The 13,919-nt window shown below is 33.7% G+C and overlaps 1 protein-coding gene across 5 annotated transcripts in view; it reads right to left on the reverse strand.

Moving 5' to 3' along the window:
- Window positions 1-13,919, reverse strand: part of LOC130443897 (ral guanine nucleotide dissociation stimulator-like 1) — an 82,735-nt gene that overhangs the window by 24,811 nt on the left and 44,005 nt on the right. Inside the window, exon 1 of one of the 5 annotated variants that reach the window (XM_056778784.1) lies at window positions 222-386. The exons of the other annotated variants lie outside the window; for them this stretch is intronic. Within the exon in view, the coding sequence (XP_056634762.1) occupies window positions 222-296 (75 nt within the window). The 5' untranslated portion in view covers window positions 297-386. Of the gene's footprint in view, window positions 1-221; window positions 387-13,919 lie in introns of those variants that run through there. 5 annotated transcript variants of the gene reach the window in all.

A 13,919-nucleotide genomic window follows, 5' to 3' on the forward strand; every position in this document is an offset into this window, starting at 1 on the left:
TGTGGTTTTCTCTTCTCTTCCACGCATAAAAAGGGGCTTAAAAGGACATTAAAGTGAAAAGAGCTGGCAGTATTTCTAGATATAGGTACAAAAAATGTTTTAAACAACGAAAGCACAGGTAGGAAATGAAACCATTTTTAAGCACTCCCTCGTATAAAACGTTGTCAAATTAACTTCACATGTTCACAAAACATTTTCCAAATATTAAAAAAATTACTCACGTCTAAATCTTCACAATCGAATTTCGTATGGAATTGGAGGTAACACACAAATTTCGGAATAGAATCAATAATCATTCCGATAGTAAAACACTTGGAATTTCGCGAAATTTTAAACTCCTTATGGGGAAACCAATTCAATGACTTTGTAGTTAATTTGCAAATAAAATCGTTATCAATAGCTAAACAGCGCTTCGCGAACGTAAATCAGCCTTATCACACGAACGGTACGTGCTGGAATGATTCATAATAATACTGATTACGAAATGAAACGTATATGACGTTTATTTTGTTGCTTATTCCGGCATTTTTGTTTAAACCAAATTAACAATAACTTCCGTCTTCGAAGGAAATAGATTTCCATACATGAACATTTTTGTTCAATTTGGGGGTCCGTAGGCTCTACAAATTTCAAAAAGCACAATGTGGGATGATAACTCTCGTTAAAAAAATAATAATAACACTGACGGACAAGATTTTCCTAACACAGGCGAGACGTTTATTTTTAAAATGGAAATAACCGTCAAATAATAGAAAAAAAATATTTATTAAGCCCTAACACGTACCACTTTTCAATAGCTTAATTATCCCTGTTTACATTAGCAAGTAGGTAATTTTATAAAGGGGCGGTTAACTTTGGTAAATTTTATGGCCGAAAAAATACCTGAACGGTATTTTTCAGAATAATAAACATAAAAATAACATTAAAAATTAAAGTGGTTCTTTGTTCATAGTGCAAAAAGTGATTATAAAGGCGAAAATGACGAATCAAACACGCCGCAGTTGTAAAGCTTCTCCTCACAAATTTTGCTATATTTTTGGAGAATTTATGATGAAATCGCAAGCCAGGCCATTATCCGAAAATGTAAAATAAACCCATTTCAAATATTTTGGTACTTTAATTGGAGACCAAGACAAGAAGTGGGCCCACCACGCGTGTTGTGTTAGTCGTAGCGTGTCATTAGTGCAGTGGATGAATGGAAAGAAAAAAAGCATGCCTTTTGCAATTGCTGCTGCTATTTTTGTCTAACAAAGACTGAACGTTATTCTAAGAAAAGAAAGATCGAATATCCAAATTTGGCGTCTGCTATAGGACCCGTTCCCCATAAAGAAGATTTACCAGTACCGAATGCGCCTTTAGATCCGCAAAATATTGTTTTAGAAGATACTGGAGATAACGTATTCATCAGGAAGCTCCAAAGAACAATGCACCGACACTTTTTTTATTTCAAATACCAGTTCCGGCGAGCCACATTCGATTGTTCAAAGTGAGTTGCTTGGGGGTATCTAAGCAACATTCTGAACTTCTTGCTTCCCGTCTTAAGGAATGGAAATTGTTAGCCAAGGAGATAAAAATTACGACCTTTACTAAAAGAAATGCTACATTTTCTTCATTCTACAGTATGAAAAATCCGTTGTGTGCGTGTATGGATAATGATGATCAAATGAAGGAACTTGATATTGAGCATAATCCCAGTGAGTGGCGCCTATTTATTAACTCGTCTAAATATAGTTTAAAAGCAGTGTTATTACACAATGGAAATTTAAAACTGTCTGTACCAGTTGCTCATTCTGTGAAGATGAAAGAAACTTATGAAAATATTCGCTCGCTTTTAGACAAAATTGAGTACAACTAGTATAAGTAGCAGATATGTGGGGCCCTGAAGGTGATGGAATTTTAATGGGACTTCAGGGAGGATTTACGAAACATTGCTGTTTTCTTTGTCCATGGGACAGTCGGGTAGTAGAACAACATTATGTAAAAAAAATTGGCAAGCAAGAAGTGAGTTTCAACCGGGTTCTCAAAATGTTAAGTTTACATCCCTTGTAGATCCCAAAAATGTCCTTCTGCCCCTTTAGAGCATGGAAGGCATTTGTTAGTGAAGTGAGGGGATCTTTAGGCAACAATGTGGATCCAAACTATACCAAAAGTTATTTGATGAACTTCTAGACGCCTACAAATCTCTTGGTGCTCGAATGTCATTGCAAATTCATTTTTCCATTCCCATCTAACATTTTTTCCGGAAACTTTGGGAGCTGTCAGTGATGAGCAGGGTGAAAGGTTCCGCAAGATTTTAAAACATTGGAAATTCGGTATCAAGGACGATGGGAATCGGCCATGATGGGTGATAACTGTTTGTTTAAAAAAAGGGAAAATGCAACCCCTCATAGAAGGAAAAAGTAGAGCTAATTAATATTTAAAGTTTTTGTTTTTAATAGATCTTTATTAGACGTAAACTATAAATATTATCAATATATACGATTTAAAAAATATACGATTTTTAATAAATATTAAATATTTTAGCAATGAATATAGTTCTATGAATGTAACTAAAAAACTTTACGTGTTTTAATTATTTTTTTCATATTTTCGTATTTGTATAGAACCATTTTATCACAATATGCTATTCATTTTGGTGTTACTACAAAAAAAAATTTTTGTCGACCAATGTAATCAAGCTATGGCAAGTGTTTCAAGAACAAAAAATTATAAATCTATATTTTGAGCAATTACTTTTATTGCAGTTTTCTAGAAAGTAATATAAAAAAGGTAGTTAAACGAGTCATTGATTTTCCCGGTGTCAAATTCAAAATAATTCATTTTAAACCCTTACTTTGACATTTGTTGGGGGGTCTGCATAAATTGTAGACTAATTTGTGTCGGCTCTTATTTATTTTATGCTTTCGAAGAGAAAACATTGATTTGCATTTTGTAGTGTTGAAGTATTTCATTAATTTTTATTAGTTAAATGACTGAAGGCAGTTCTAGATGATCCTGAAGACGTATCACAACACAGATTAACTCAATGTTTCCAACCAGTGTCCAAAAAACTAAACGAACAAGACATATTAATATTTAACCAGACAATGATGAAATCAAATATTCCATTGTTAAAGCTGCCTAATCAAAACTTCAAATCCTTTCTCCAAAAGTATTGCAAATTTAATGTACCAGTAAAAGAAACGACGTAAGTTCCTCACATTTGAAGGCAATTGAGGAAATTAAAGGTAAAATTTGGAACAAACATTCTGCCCAAATTGTACCTCATTGCTTCTAAACAAATGCACTGACATCGACCATATTTTTCAATAAACTCTTTCAACATTATTTCTTCTTACGTCTCTTCTAATATTTGAAAATCTTTGGCCTTTTAGCTTCATACACTTTTCCCAGCGATGTTCAATAACTTCAATACCCCTTAGATAATAAAAATAGTCAAACTCCTCAAAATAGCAATTAACTGCAGACATCACTTTTCATTTGGAAATTTTTTGATCGACGAGCCATTTTTTGAAGCAGAAAATAATCTGTGGGTGCTAAATCTGGGGAATAGGGTGCATAAGGTAGCAATTTGAGCATTAATTCATGAATTTTGGACATTGCAATAACGGATGTGTGAGATGGTGCATTGTCTTGATGAAACAACAATTTCTGCTCAGACAAACGCGGCCGTTTTTGCTTATTATCTTCGCTCAAACCTTGCAATAAGTTCGCATAATACTCGCCGTTGATAGTTTCTTCTTTCACAAGATAATTAATGAAAATTATCTCACGTGCATCCCAAAAAAACTGACTCCACGATCTTGCCTGCAGATGGAACAGTCTTTGTCTTCTTTGGAGTCCATTGTTTTGATTGTTCTTTTGTTTCGGGTGTGAAAGGATGGATCCACATTTCATCCATGGTTATGAAACGGCTTTATTTCTGTGAAAAACTGCCAAATACTCAATGGAAACATCTTCACGAATCTGTTTTTGTTGTGATTGTGAGCAAACGCGGCACTCATATGGCGCACAGCTTTCTCATGTCCCAATTTTCAGTTAATGTTCGATGTACCGCACTTTTTGAAATGTCTACTATGTCTGTTAGCTCGCACACTTCCAGTCGACGATCACCCAGTACCGCTTTGAGGATTTTCTTGAATATTTCTGGAGTCGCCACCACATTTGGTCGACCACTGAGAAGCTGGTCTTCGCACGTCGTACGCTCTCGTTCAAACTCTGCAACCCATTATTTTATTATTGAAAACGAAGAAGCAGTAGCACCCAAAGTAGAATCTAGTTCATCTTTTATATTGGTTGAACTAACACCTTTCAAATAAAATTATTGTATCACATAACCATTACTACGTTCACTATTGATGGCTTCCAATACACTGGTATTTTCAAGCAACTACCGTCATCTCTAGACTCTAGACATATATTTAAAATAGTTCTTTTTTTATGTACTGTTGGCAAATGACAGTGTTAATTTTTCGTCTAGACTGCATGTCAAAGCTGAAAATTCTCTCGAATGTGCCATGAACACGCGAATTTCATACACGTGATACAAACAACATTTTTTGTACAACTGTGATTGTGATTTTACGTCGTTTGAAATATATTGACATAGTTTTTTGTTCCGATAGGTCACGACTGTTTAAAAAAAATAAGTCCATAAAACGTCACATGGCTGGAAATCTGGAAATCCCAAACATAATTGAGATTTTTAACAAACATATTAAAATATCTGCGGAACATCTTCGGGAATTTATGTTGGAACTGTTCAAACTTTATACTATTACAACTATTATTATTTTAATAAATGAAATTGTTTTATAATGAATAATCGATTAATAATTGACTCATATTTTTTCTACGCCCATGTCTGGAAAAGTCAAAAATCGCACTGTCAACATTCCTTGTAAATGACATTTAACAATAACATGCACGTAACGAGATCTCATAGCATACACGTGCGTTTTGAGAAGAAAACTTAAACTTCTTGGTTTAATTAACTTACAATCAAATTTTTATTTGCGTAAGACTTTATTTGATCTATTTACACAAATTAGTCATTTAAAAAACATAAAAACTTTTAGCATTAACGACATATATTCAGGTTTGAAAGAGTGATGCTCCTAAATGTAGGCAGCACATTATGCAATAATAGGACACGTTTTCTTAAGTAGCATGCTATGAAAATAAATGTCATGTCATTTATTTTGTCAATTTCTTGAACAAAATATGATTGTATCCAAAAATTTTCTCAACTTTATCTACGAATATGTCTGATAGTAGTGTACGAGATGAGAACTCCATCGGAGATTTTAGAAAAAGCTCAAGCTGCCACACATAATTTGTTAGCGCTAAAATCTAAAGGAACGTACGAAATTACAAAAATTTATGGATTGGCGACACAAGCATAACGTTAAATCCTTTTCGGAGAATGTGCGTATTTTGAAGAAATATCAAAAACTATGAAGCCATCTTCTCTATGGACCATTTATTCGATGCTAAGAACTACACTAAACACTAATAATAACATTAACAGAGGAAAAAAATCGAAAATCCTTCCTACAGAATAAATTAATAATTTTCTGAAAGATGTCCTCGACGATAAACATTTGTTGTCAAAGGTAAACAATTAAAATGTTGTATAATTATCATCACATAAAAATGAATTTTTGTTTTTTGTTTTCAGGTTATCCTCGTTATTGGATTGAGCGGGGCTTGCCGTAAACAAAAACTTAGAAATATAAAAATGGAACACATTCAGGTCACGGGAAAATCCTTGATAATTGATATTCCAGATTCTAAAACTAAAACGAGACCATCATTTGTAGTACCAGAAATTGCTGAATATCTTGAGCTGCCGGAACCAAAGCAATATACCGGCCATCGTTTCAGGAAATCATCACCCACAATGTTAGTTAATGCAGGAGGTGATATGCTATTATAAAAAGGACGTGGTGGCTGGTAATCTTCTACAGTAGCGGAAGACTATGTGAATCAATCCCTCAAAAATAAAAATGACAACGCATTACGAATATCGGAGGCAATTACCAATTATCAATCTTCGTCTTCTGATGTACCGAGTAGTACTACAATTATAAATAACCGTTCATCGCCATTAAATAATAAGGCACAATCGATTTACAATAATTGTTCAATTGTTATTAACAACTATTATAATAAAGTTTAAATAATTACGATGTTTTTTATTTAATGGAAAAAAATGAATGGGTGTAGAAAAAGTAGATTTAATGTGGGTTATTCGAGTTAAATTTTTCTGTAAAATGTCTTTTTCTTATTAAGTTTTAGAGAAACTAACTGTTTTTGTAAAATTGTCATAAAAATTGACATTTCTGCATTTCGATTGATGAGTAAATGTCTAGATCTACAGAAATGTCAATTTTTATGACATTTCTCATCAATCGAGATGCAGGAGTGTCAATTTTTATGACATTTACTCATCAATCGAGATGCAGGAGTGTCAATTTTTATGACATTTACTCATCAATCGAGATGCAGGAGTGTCAATTTTTATAACATTTACTCATCAATCGAGATGCAGAAATGTCAATTTTTATGACATTTACTCATCAATCGAGATGCAGGAGTGTCAATTTTTATGACATTTACTCATCAATCGAGATGCAGAAATGTCAATTTTTATGACATTTACTCATCAATCGAGATGCAGAAATGTCAATTTTTATGACATTTACTCATCAATCGAGATGCAGAGATGTCAATTTTTATGACATTTACTTCAATCGAGATGCAGAAATGTCAATTTTTATGACATTTACGCATCAATCGAGATGCAGGAGTGTCAATTTTTAAGACATTTACTCATCAATCGAGATGCAGGAGTGTCAATTTTTATGACATTTACTCATCAATCGAGATGCAGAAATGTCAATTTTTATGACATTTACTCATCAATCGAGATGCAGAAATGTCAATTTTTATGACATTTACTCATCAGTCGAGATGCAGAAATGTCAATTTTTATGACATTTACTCATCAATCGAGATGCAGAAATGTCAATTTTTATGACATTTACTCATCAATCGAGATGCAGGAGTGTCAATTTTTAAGACATTTACTCATCAATCGAGATGCAGGAGTGTCAATTTTTATGACATTTACTCATCAATCGAGATGCAGAAATGTCAATTTTTATGACATTTACTCATCAATCGAGATGCAGAAATGTCAATTTTTATGACATTTACTTCAATCGAGATGCAGAAATGTCAATTTTTATGACATTTACGCATCAATCGAGATGCAGGAGTGTCAATTTTTAAGACATTTACTCATCAATCGAGATGCAGGAGTGTCAATTTTTATGACATTTACTCATCAATCGAGATGCAGAAATGTCAATTTTTATGACATTTACTCATCAATCGAGATGCAGGAGTGTCAATTTTTAAGACATTTACTCATCAATCGAGATGCAGGAGTGTCAATTTTTATGACATTTACTCATCAATCGAGATGCAGAAATGTCAATTTTTATGACATTTACTCATCAATCGAGATGCAGAAATGTCAATTTTTATGACATTTACTTCAATCGAGATGCAGAAATGTCAATTTTTATGACATTTACGCATCAATCGAGATGCAGGAGTGTCAATTTTTAAGACATTTACTCATCAATCGAGATGCAGGAGTGTCAATTTTTATGACATTTACTCATCAATCGAGATGCAGAAATGTCAATTTTTATGACATTTACTCATCAATCGCGATGCAGGAGTGTCAATTTTTATAACATTTACTCATCAATCGAGATGCAGAAATGTCAATTTTTATGACATTTACTCATCAATCGAGATGCAGGAGTGTCAATTTTTATGACATTTACTCATCAATCGAGATGCAGGAGTGTCAATTTTTATGACATTTACTCATCAATCGAGATGCAGAAATGTCAATTTTTATGACATTTACTTCCATTGAGATGCAGAAATGTCAATTTTTATGACATTTACTTCAATTGAGATGCAGAAATGTCAATTTTTATGACATTTACTCATCAATCGAGATGCAGGAGTGTCAATTTTTATGACATTTACTCATCAATAGAGATGCAGGAGCGTCAATTTTTATGACAATTTTACAAAATCAGTTATTTTCTTTAAAACTTAATAAGAAAAAGACATTTTACAGAAAAATTTAACTCGAATAACCCACATTAAATCTACTGTCATTATAAATGAACTGAAAGAATCAAAGATCACATAGTTATTCAATTGGTGTGTTATTGTGTCGATTGGAATTTAAAAGAAACAAAGGGAAACACGTAATTGGAAATTAAGTTCCTAATTACTTTTATAATTTCTAATAATTATTATATCGACTTAAATACGAATCTCTGAGAAAATTGATAAAGTCGAAAGGTCAACGAACCTTAATATTCCAAATGAAATTCTTGGAAAGTTTTGATTTCAATATCAATAAGAGGTACGTGAAAAAAGTAATAAAACTGATTTTTTGATCCAAATAGCGTTCAAAAAAATATATTCTGCAACAAGATTCAAAAAACAGATAACACGTAAAACCAGTGGGGTCCGGTTACATGGTGACCACAGAGTTTTTAAAATAAAATTCCCTCACTTTTCCAGGTTTTCCAGAGATCTAATTTTAGAATTCCCTAAGTTTAAAAACATCAATTATATGTATGATTAATAGATAATTATATTTGGATGAGTTACCATGAAAAAATGTAAACATAATTTTTATGTATTTGGTCAATTCTTTAAAATCATCTTTAGTTTTTTATCATCTGACTTAAAATAATCGCTAAATGATCAGCTGGTATTTTTTACGCACACATTTCCTAAAGATAAAACAGATGGTGTTGAATAGTACAATAAAAAGTACGCTAGACGGTATGATAATGGCATGCGCGCCAATTTTTCAATCTCATTCGAAGGAAACGAAAAAATTCTAGTAGTTGAATAATTTTAAATAATCCTAATGGAAAATTTTCGTTTTTCCCAGATTTTTAGAGAAATTCCCTGACTTTTCCAGGTTTACCAGTTTCGTGGCCACCATAGATTAACTCAAACATTGAAAAATATGTTAAAACAACACTCCAACGTGGAATTATTTGTATACATTCCTCTTATGTACTTTGGAGCCGTAAAATATCTGAGGGTACCTCTGGATACAAAATTGCTATGGTACGAATACGTGGACAGAAAATAAAACAGCCACCTGCGCACATCACTGAACGTGAAAGAAGTGGATCGGTGACTCCAAGCCCGCTATACTGAATAATGAAACCACCTAGTACACGGACGGGTCCGGGAGCAGGCTTCTGCGGAGGACATCCCAAAATAAGCTTGGGAATAAGCTACCATCTTCCAAACCGATGTATTCGCTATGATGCGTTATATTCAATCGACGTCACAGGAACGCGTTAATCTCAATCTGCTCAGATAGCAGAGCTGTCATACAAGCCTTAACGGCCGAAAAGTTGTGCTCTAGGCTAGTGCTAGAGTTCAAGAAAGTCTTACAAAATCTGGTGAGTGATGGTTACAAGATCCAGCTCGTTTTGGTGCCCGGTTACTCAGACAAGGTCGATACTCAATCTCCAGACTGAGAACTCACCTCTGGTCCCAAAACCCATCCTTGGTGTAGCTAAAAGAGCTGCTATCTCGTCTCTCAACTATCTAGTTGCAAGGCGGGTTCAGCAGAGAGGGATAGAGACACCTGGCATAAGACTACTCCAGCTAAATATGCGAGAAATCCGACTAGTGACCGGACACTGTCATCTAAGACGCCATGGGAATTACGGACGATCCGGCGGTGGTGTATGGAAGAGGATAAAACCGCAGACCACGTCATTTGTTAGTGCCCTGCAGTCACACAAGCTGGGTTGAAATACTTGGGAAGCGTTATTGATATCGAAAGGATCGGCTTCTCAAAGGACATCGGCTTTTGGTAACGTAAAGTGGTGCATGACGGGCCTATCTAAAGGCATATGTGCTCAACGGCCACAATGTAACTATGAACTATATACCTTTCCAATACGCCATGGCTATGAAAACGCAAAGAAATATAGAAAGCCTTACATGATCTCTTTTGGTATGAAATCTCTGAAGGATTTCAAATAATTTTGGACATTCAATGACTGAAAAAAGGCGAAGAAAGGGAATAAATAATGCAGTGGAAATGTGATTTCTGTTATGATGCAAAATTATTCCGAAAGACTTAACAGTATGAAGGAAAAGTTAGTTAGCGCTAGAATAATACGGCTAATTCACGAAAGTTGTAAAGTTTTCGACCTCAATCTGAAAATTCTTTGATATATTCTCACTAAAATAAAGCAATAACCAAAAAATTTTGGGCAACTGGATCAAACTAAAAAGAGGGACATCATTCTTGGCATAAAAATAAAATTAGTCAATATTGTAAAAGCGTGGGGTACTTTCTACGACACTTTTAAACTAACTCTAGGTTCCGTAATAAAACTAGTAAAAAATTGTCTTCCTATTTTATTGCAGTACAATACATTAAGCCCTTTGCGGCTATAGTTCTTTTCATATTAATTGCAAAAGACAGTTATACGAGGAACAATCAATATTTCATAAATACGCACGGAACTTATACCAAATTAAGAAATGAAAAATAATGTTTACACCCCCGGTAAACATCTAACAAACTGCCAGGTCACGTGAACTCATCATATCCACTGTTTACCAATGAAAACATCGAATCGTAAATACAATTTGTTTCTATTGGTCGAAGCCGTATGAACACAATTTTTTTCTAAATGTTCTCGCAAGAAACTCTGCGATAAGCAGTGGAGTGGCTCGGTGAGATTAAGTATTTATAAAAATAATAAATTTATAAAATGAGGTATCTACGCCTATGGTATATCAAAGAAAATTGTTGACAAGGGTTTTTATAATCTGCAGTTGATATAGGAAGAACTATACTTTCGTTTCCCTCGATCAGACACGTGTTTTTCAGCTTTATATTTTTAACCAACATGAAACTATTACTACAATGAAATAATTTTGAATCACGTCGAAAGACTTAAAAGGGAAACGTGACTAAGGCCTCCATCTGTACGTTTTGTTCGTTTTCCATTGTCTATTTGAATTGAAAGCGTTTGATAAACTGTAAAATAAATCGATTATCAACATTCGAACTATTGTTTTCGTTACAATTTCTCGTATAAACGCTAACGTAACATTTATGTTTTCGACATACAGACCAACGTCTCCGCTTCCCTAATCACGTATTGTTTTATATTTCCTTTCATTTTATACGTGTTTCAAATAATTTACGAAATGGAACCCTTTTTCGCTAAATCGATTGAAAACATTCTACGCTTAAATATTTTTTTAGACTATTTCATCCAGAAAACTTCGTCCCTATAATAAGTCCAAAGGATTGAACTTAACTAGGTTTCTTTTTAATTCGTTCTGCACCACAACATGTATTGTATTTTAATGATTCTCATCACCAGCGCAACAAATTGACCCAAGTCACCATAAACCGCCATCATTCTGTTTATAATTTGTGTTGGTGTTAATCCCACTTCAGTTAGTTAGCGCGAAACTCAATTTGAGACATTTTTCAAGCCCTACTATAATGAAATGGATTGAACCAGCAAGTTGATACATGTTAAGACTTGTCACTGACGCATGAAGATTTACAATAAGCAAATAGAGCAACACATCAGATTTTGCGGGTTATACCTACATAGAAAAAAATCAATAGATCTTAAAGGCCCATCCAAAGGCCTTCTCCCGCCAATTCATCTTCTAAAGCTGCGTACTGATTTGAGCCCTCTTGCGCACGAATATTGTGCGCGTAAAAAACATCTTGAGGTTTAAGCGACAAGTTTGAACGTGTTTGTAGAAGCAAACCGTTGTACTATTTCTCAACATACTGCCTAGAAATTTGTATGAACTGGATCGACGATTTTTGCACACGAACCAGTGTGTTGTGGTTTTTCATTTTTCTTTACGCGGGAATGTTTGTTGGCGTAAATTTTCCGTGTTCGCACGAATGCACCTAAGAAAAATACGGGTTTAAAAACTCGCCTATAATGCGGGGATACACCACCAATCTCGAGAAATGGGTCGTTAGGCCGGCCCTGTCCAACTACAATGGAATTTTAAAATTCGGCGAATTCGCGTGGCGCCTTAAATCTTCTTTTTAATGGCGAGCGCGCTTTTGATAAACTTTTTATTACAGAAGGCGGTTTATTACAGTATTTTTTTCAAATAATTTCTAGGAAAGTCTATTTATATATTTCTTTTGTTTATTTTTATTCTAGAACTTTTTAGAATTCTATTTTTGGTATATAAATAAGTTTATGTAGGGCAGTAATTTAGTTTTAAATAAATAGTCGTAGTGAAAAGAACGAATAAGTGAAAGTAATCGCGGAAATCGTTTGTGATATTTATAAATAAATTAGTATAAGTTAAGTGTATCGTATAGTGTGTAAATAAATTAAGAACGTAAGAAATAGAGTTTATTAATTCACCCCACGAATATAAAGTGTGTAAATAAATACGAAAAACGTTACATTGTTGTCAGGTGTGGGGTATTATAAATAAATAGTGACATAAACATGACCAAGAGACTTTGTGACGTGAAAGTGGCTCTAGTAAGTGGTCGAATTCGATCTAAAAACTTCATTAATAGAAACAATCACTTTAATCTCGTCAATTTCGGAAATGAGGAAAGATATTTCGGCTAATATTGACGAGAAGATTGCGGCATTGAAAAACGATGTTTCTGTCAATATGGAAAACAAGATTTCGATTAAGTAGAACGATATTACGGCTAATATCGATGAAGGACGTTTAAACTTTGAAGAAATATTAAGGAAAATTAATTAAGGAAAATATTTTGACTATGAAGAGTTTATAAAAAGCAAGTCCGCCTTTAAAAAACAGATTAAAGACGCCGCGCGAATTCGCCCAATTTTAAAATTCCATTGTAGTTGGAAAGGGCCGGCCTAAGGACCCATGCATAATATAAATTTACTATAATATTTGTTTACAAGATGGTGTACCCCCCCCCTGCAGTTTCTGAAGACGATAACTTGGTTATCGAAACGCGCGTCATACAGTGTAGTTGTGAGTGTTGGTGTAAACAGTGTATTCAGTATCTAAAAGGACACATCAAAGGCGCTTCCTCCATTTATAAAAAACAGATCATAGGCGCCGTGCGAATTCTCCGAATTTGAAAATTCCATTGTAGTTGGAAAGGCCATAAAATAATGTTAAAGAGCAATAATTACATAGTCCATATTCTTTTGTTTTTTTTTTTTCAAACAGTAGTAACATTTTTTCTAGAAAATTATATATTTAAATATAAGTGTATTTGTTTGTATTCAGTGGAACCGTTTATTGGAATATATAAATAAATATTTTACGAATTACGTAAATTATACAATTTCCGTTTTGTAACAATTGGAACAAACGCAATAATACAATAATTGATTCGTTAATGACGGTAATTACAACATTTGCGTCTGTCGTCATTTATTACAATTAAAAATTTGTTGACAGCACAATAATAAAATTCTCCGAATACAAAATATACGCATAGACAATTCGATTTATTATAACATTCCCTCTTTTTTATATACATAGGCACATGAAATTAATTCTTCTTTCTAAGCAGTTTTTCATAAAGAGGCGCGTCGAAATTTATAGGCAATGAAAGATTTATAGTCGTAATAAAAATATACAACATTCTCCACGTTTTTTGCCGTTCTCATTAAAATTTTTTATTTGGTTTATTGGTTTTCTAATGTCGGAGTCACACGATCCGCGTTTTGCCGTACAAGTACATTGAAAGGCATATACATTTACAGTATTCTTGCCTCGCCTATCAGGATTATCTTCATTTTCTCCTGAACCAACAGAACTTTGTAAGGGTGGAATTT

The sequence above is a fragment of the Diorhabda sublineata genome, chromosome 5 (genome assembly GCF_026230105.1).
Source record: "Diorhabda sublineata isolate icDioSubl1.1 chromosome 5, icDioSubl1.1, whole genome shotgun sequence".
NCBI lineage: Eukaryota > Metazoa > Arthropoda > Insecta > Coleoptera > Chrysomelidae > Diorhabda > Diorhabda sublineata.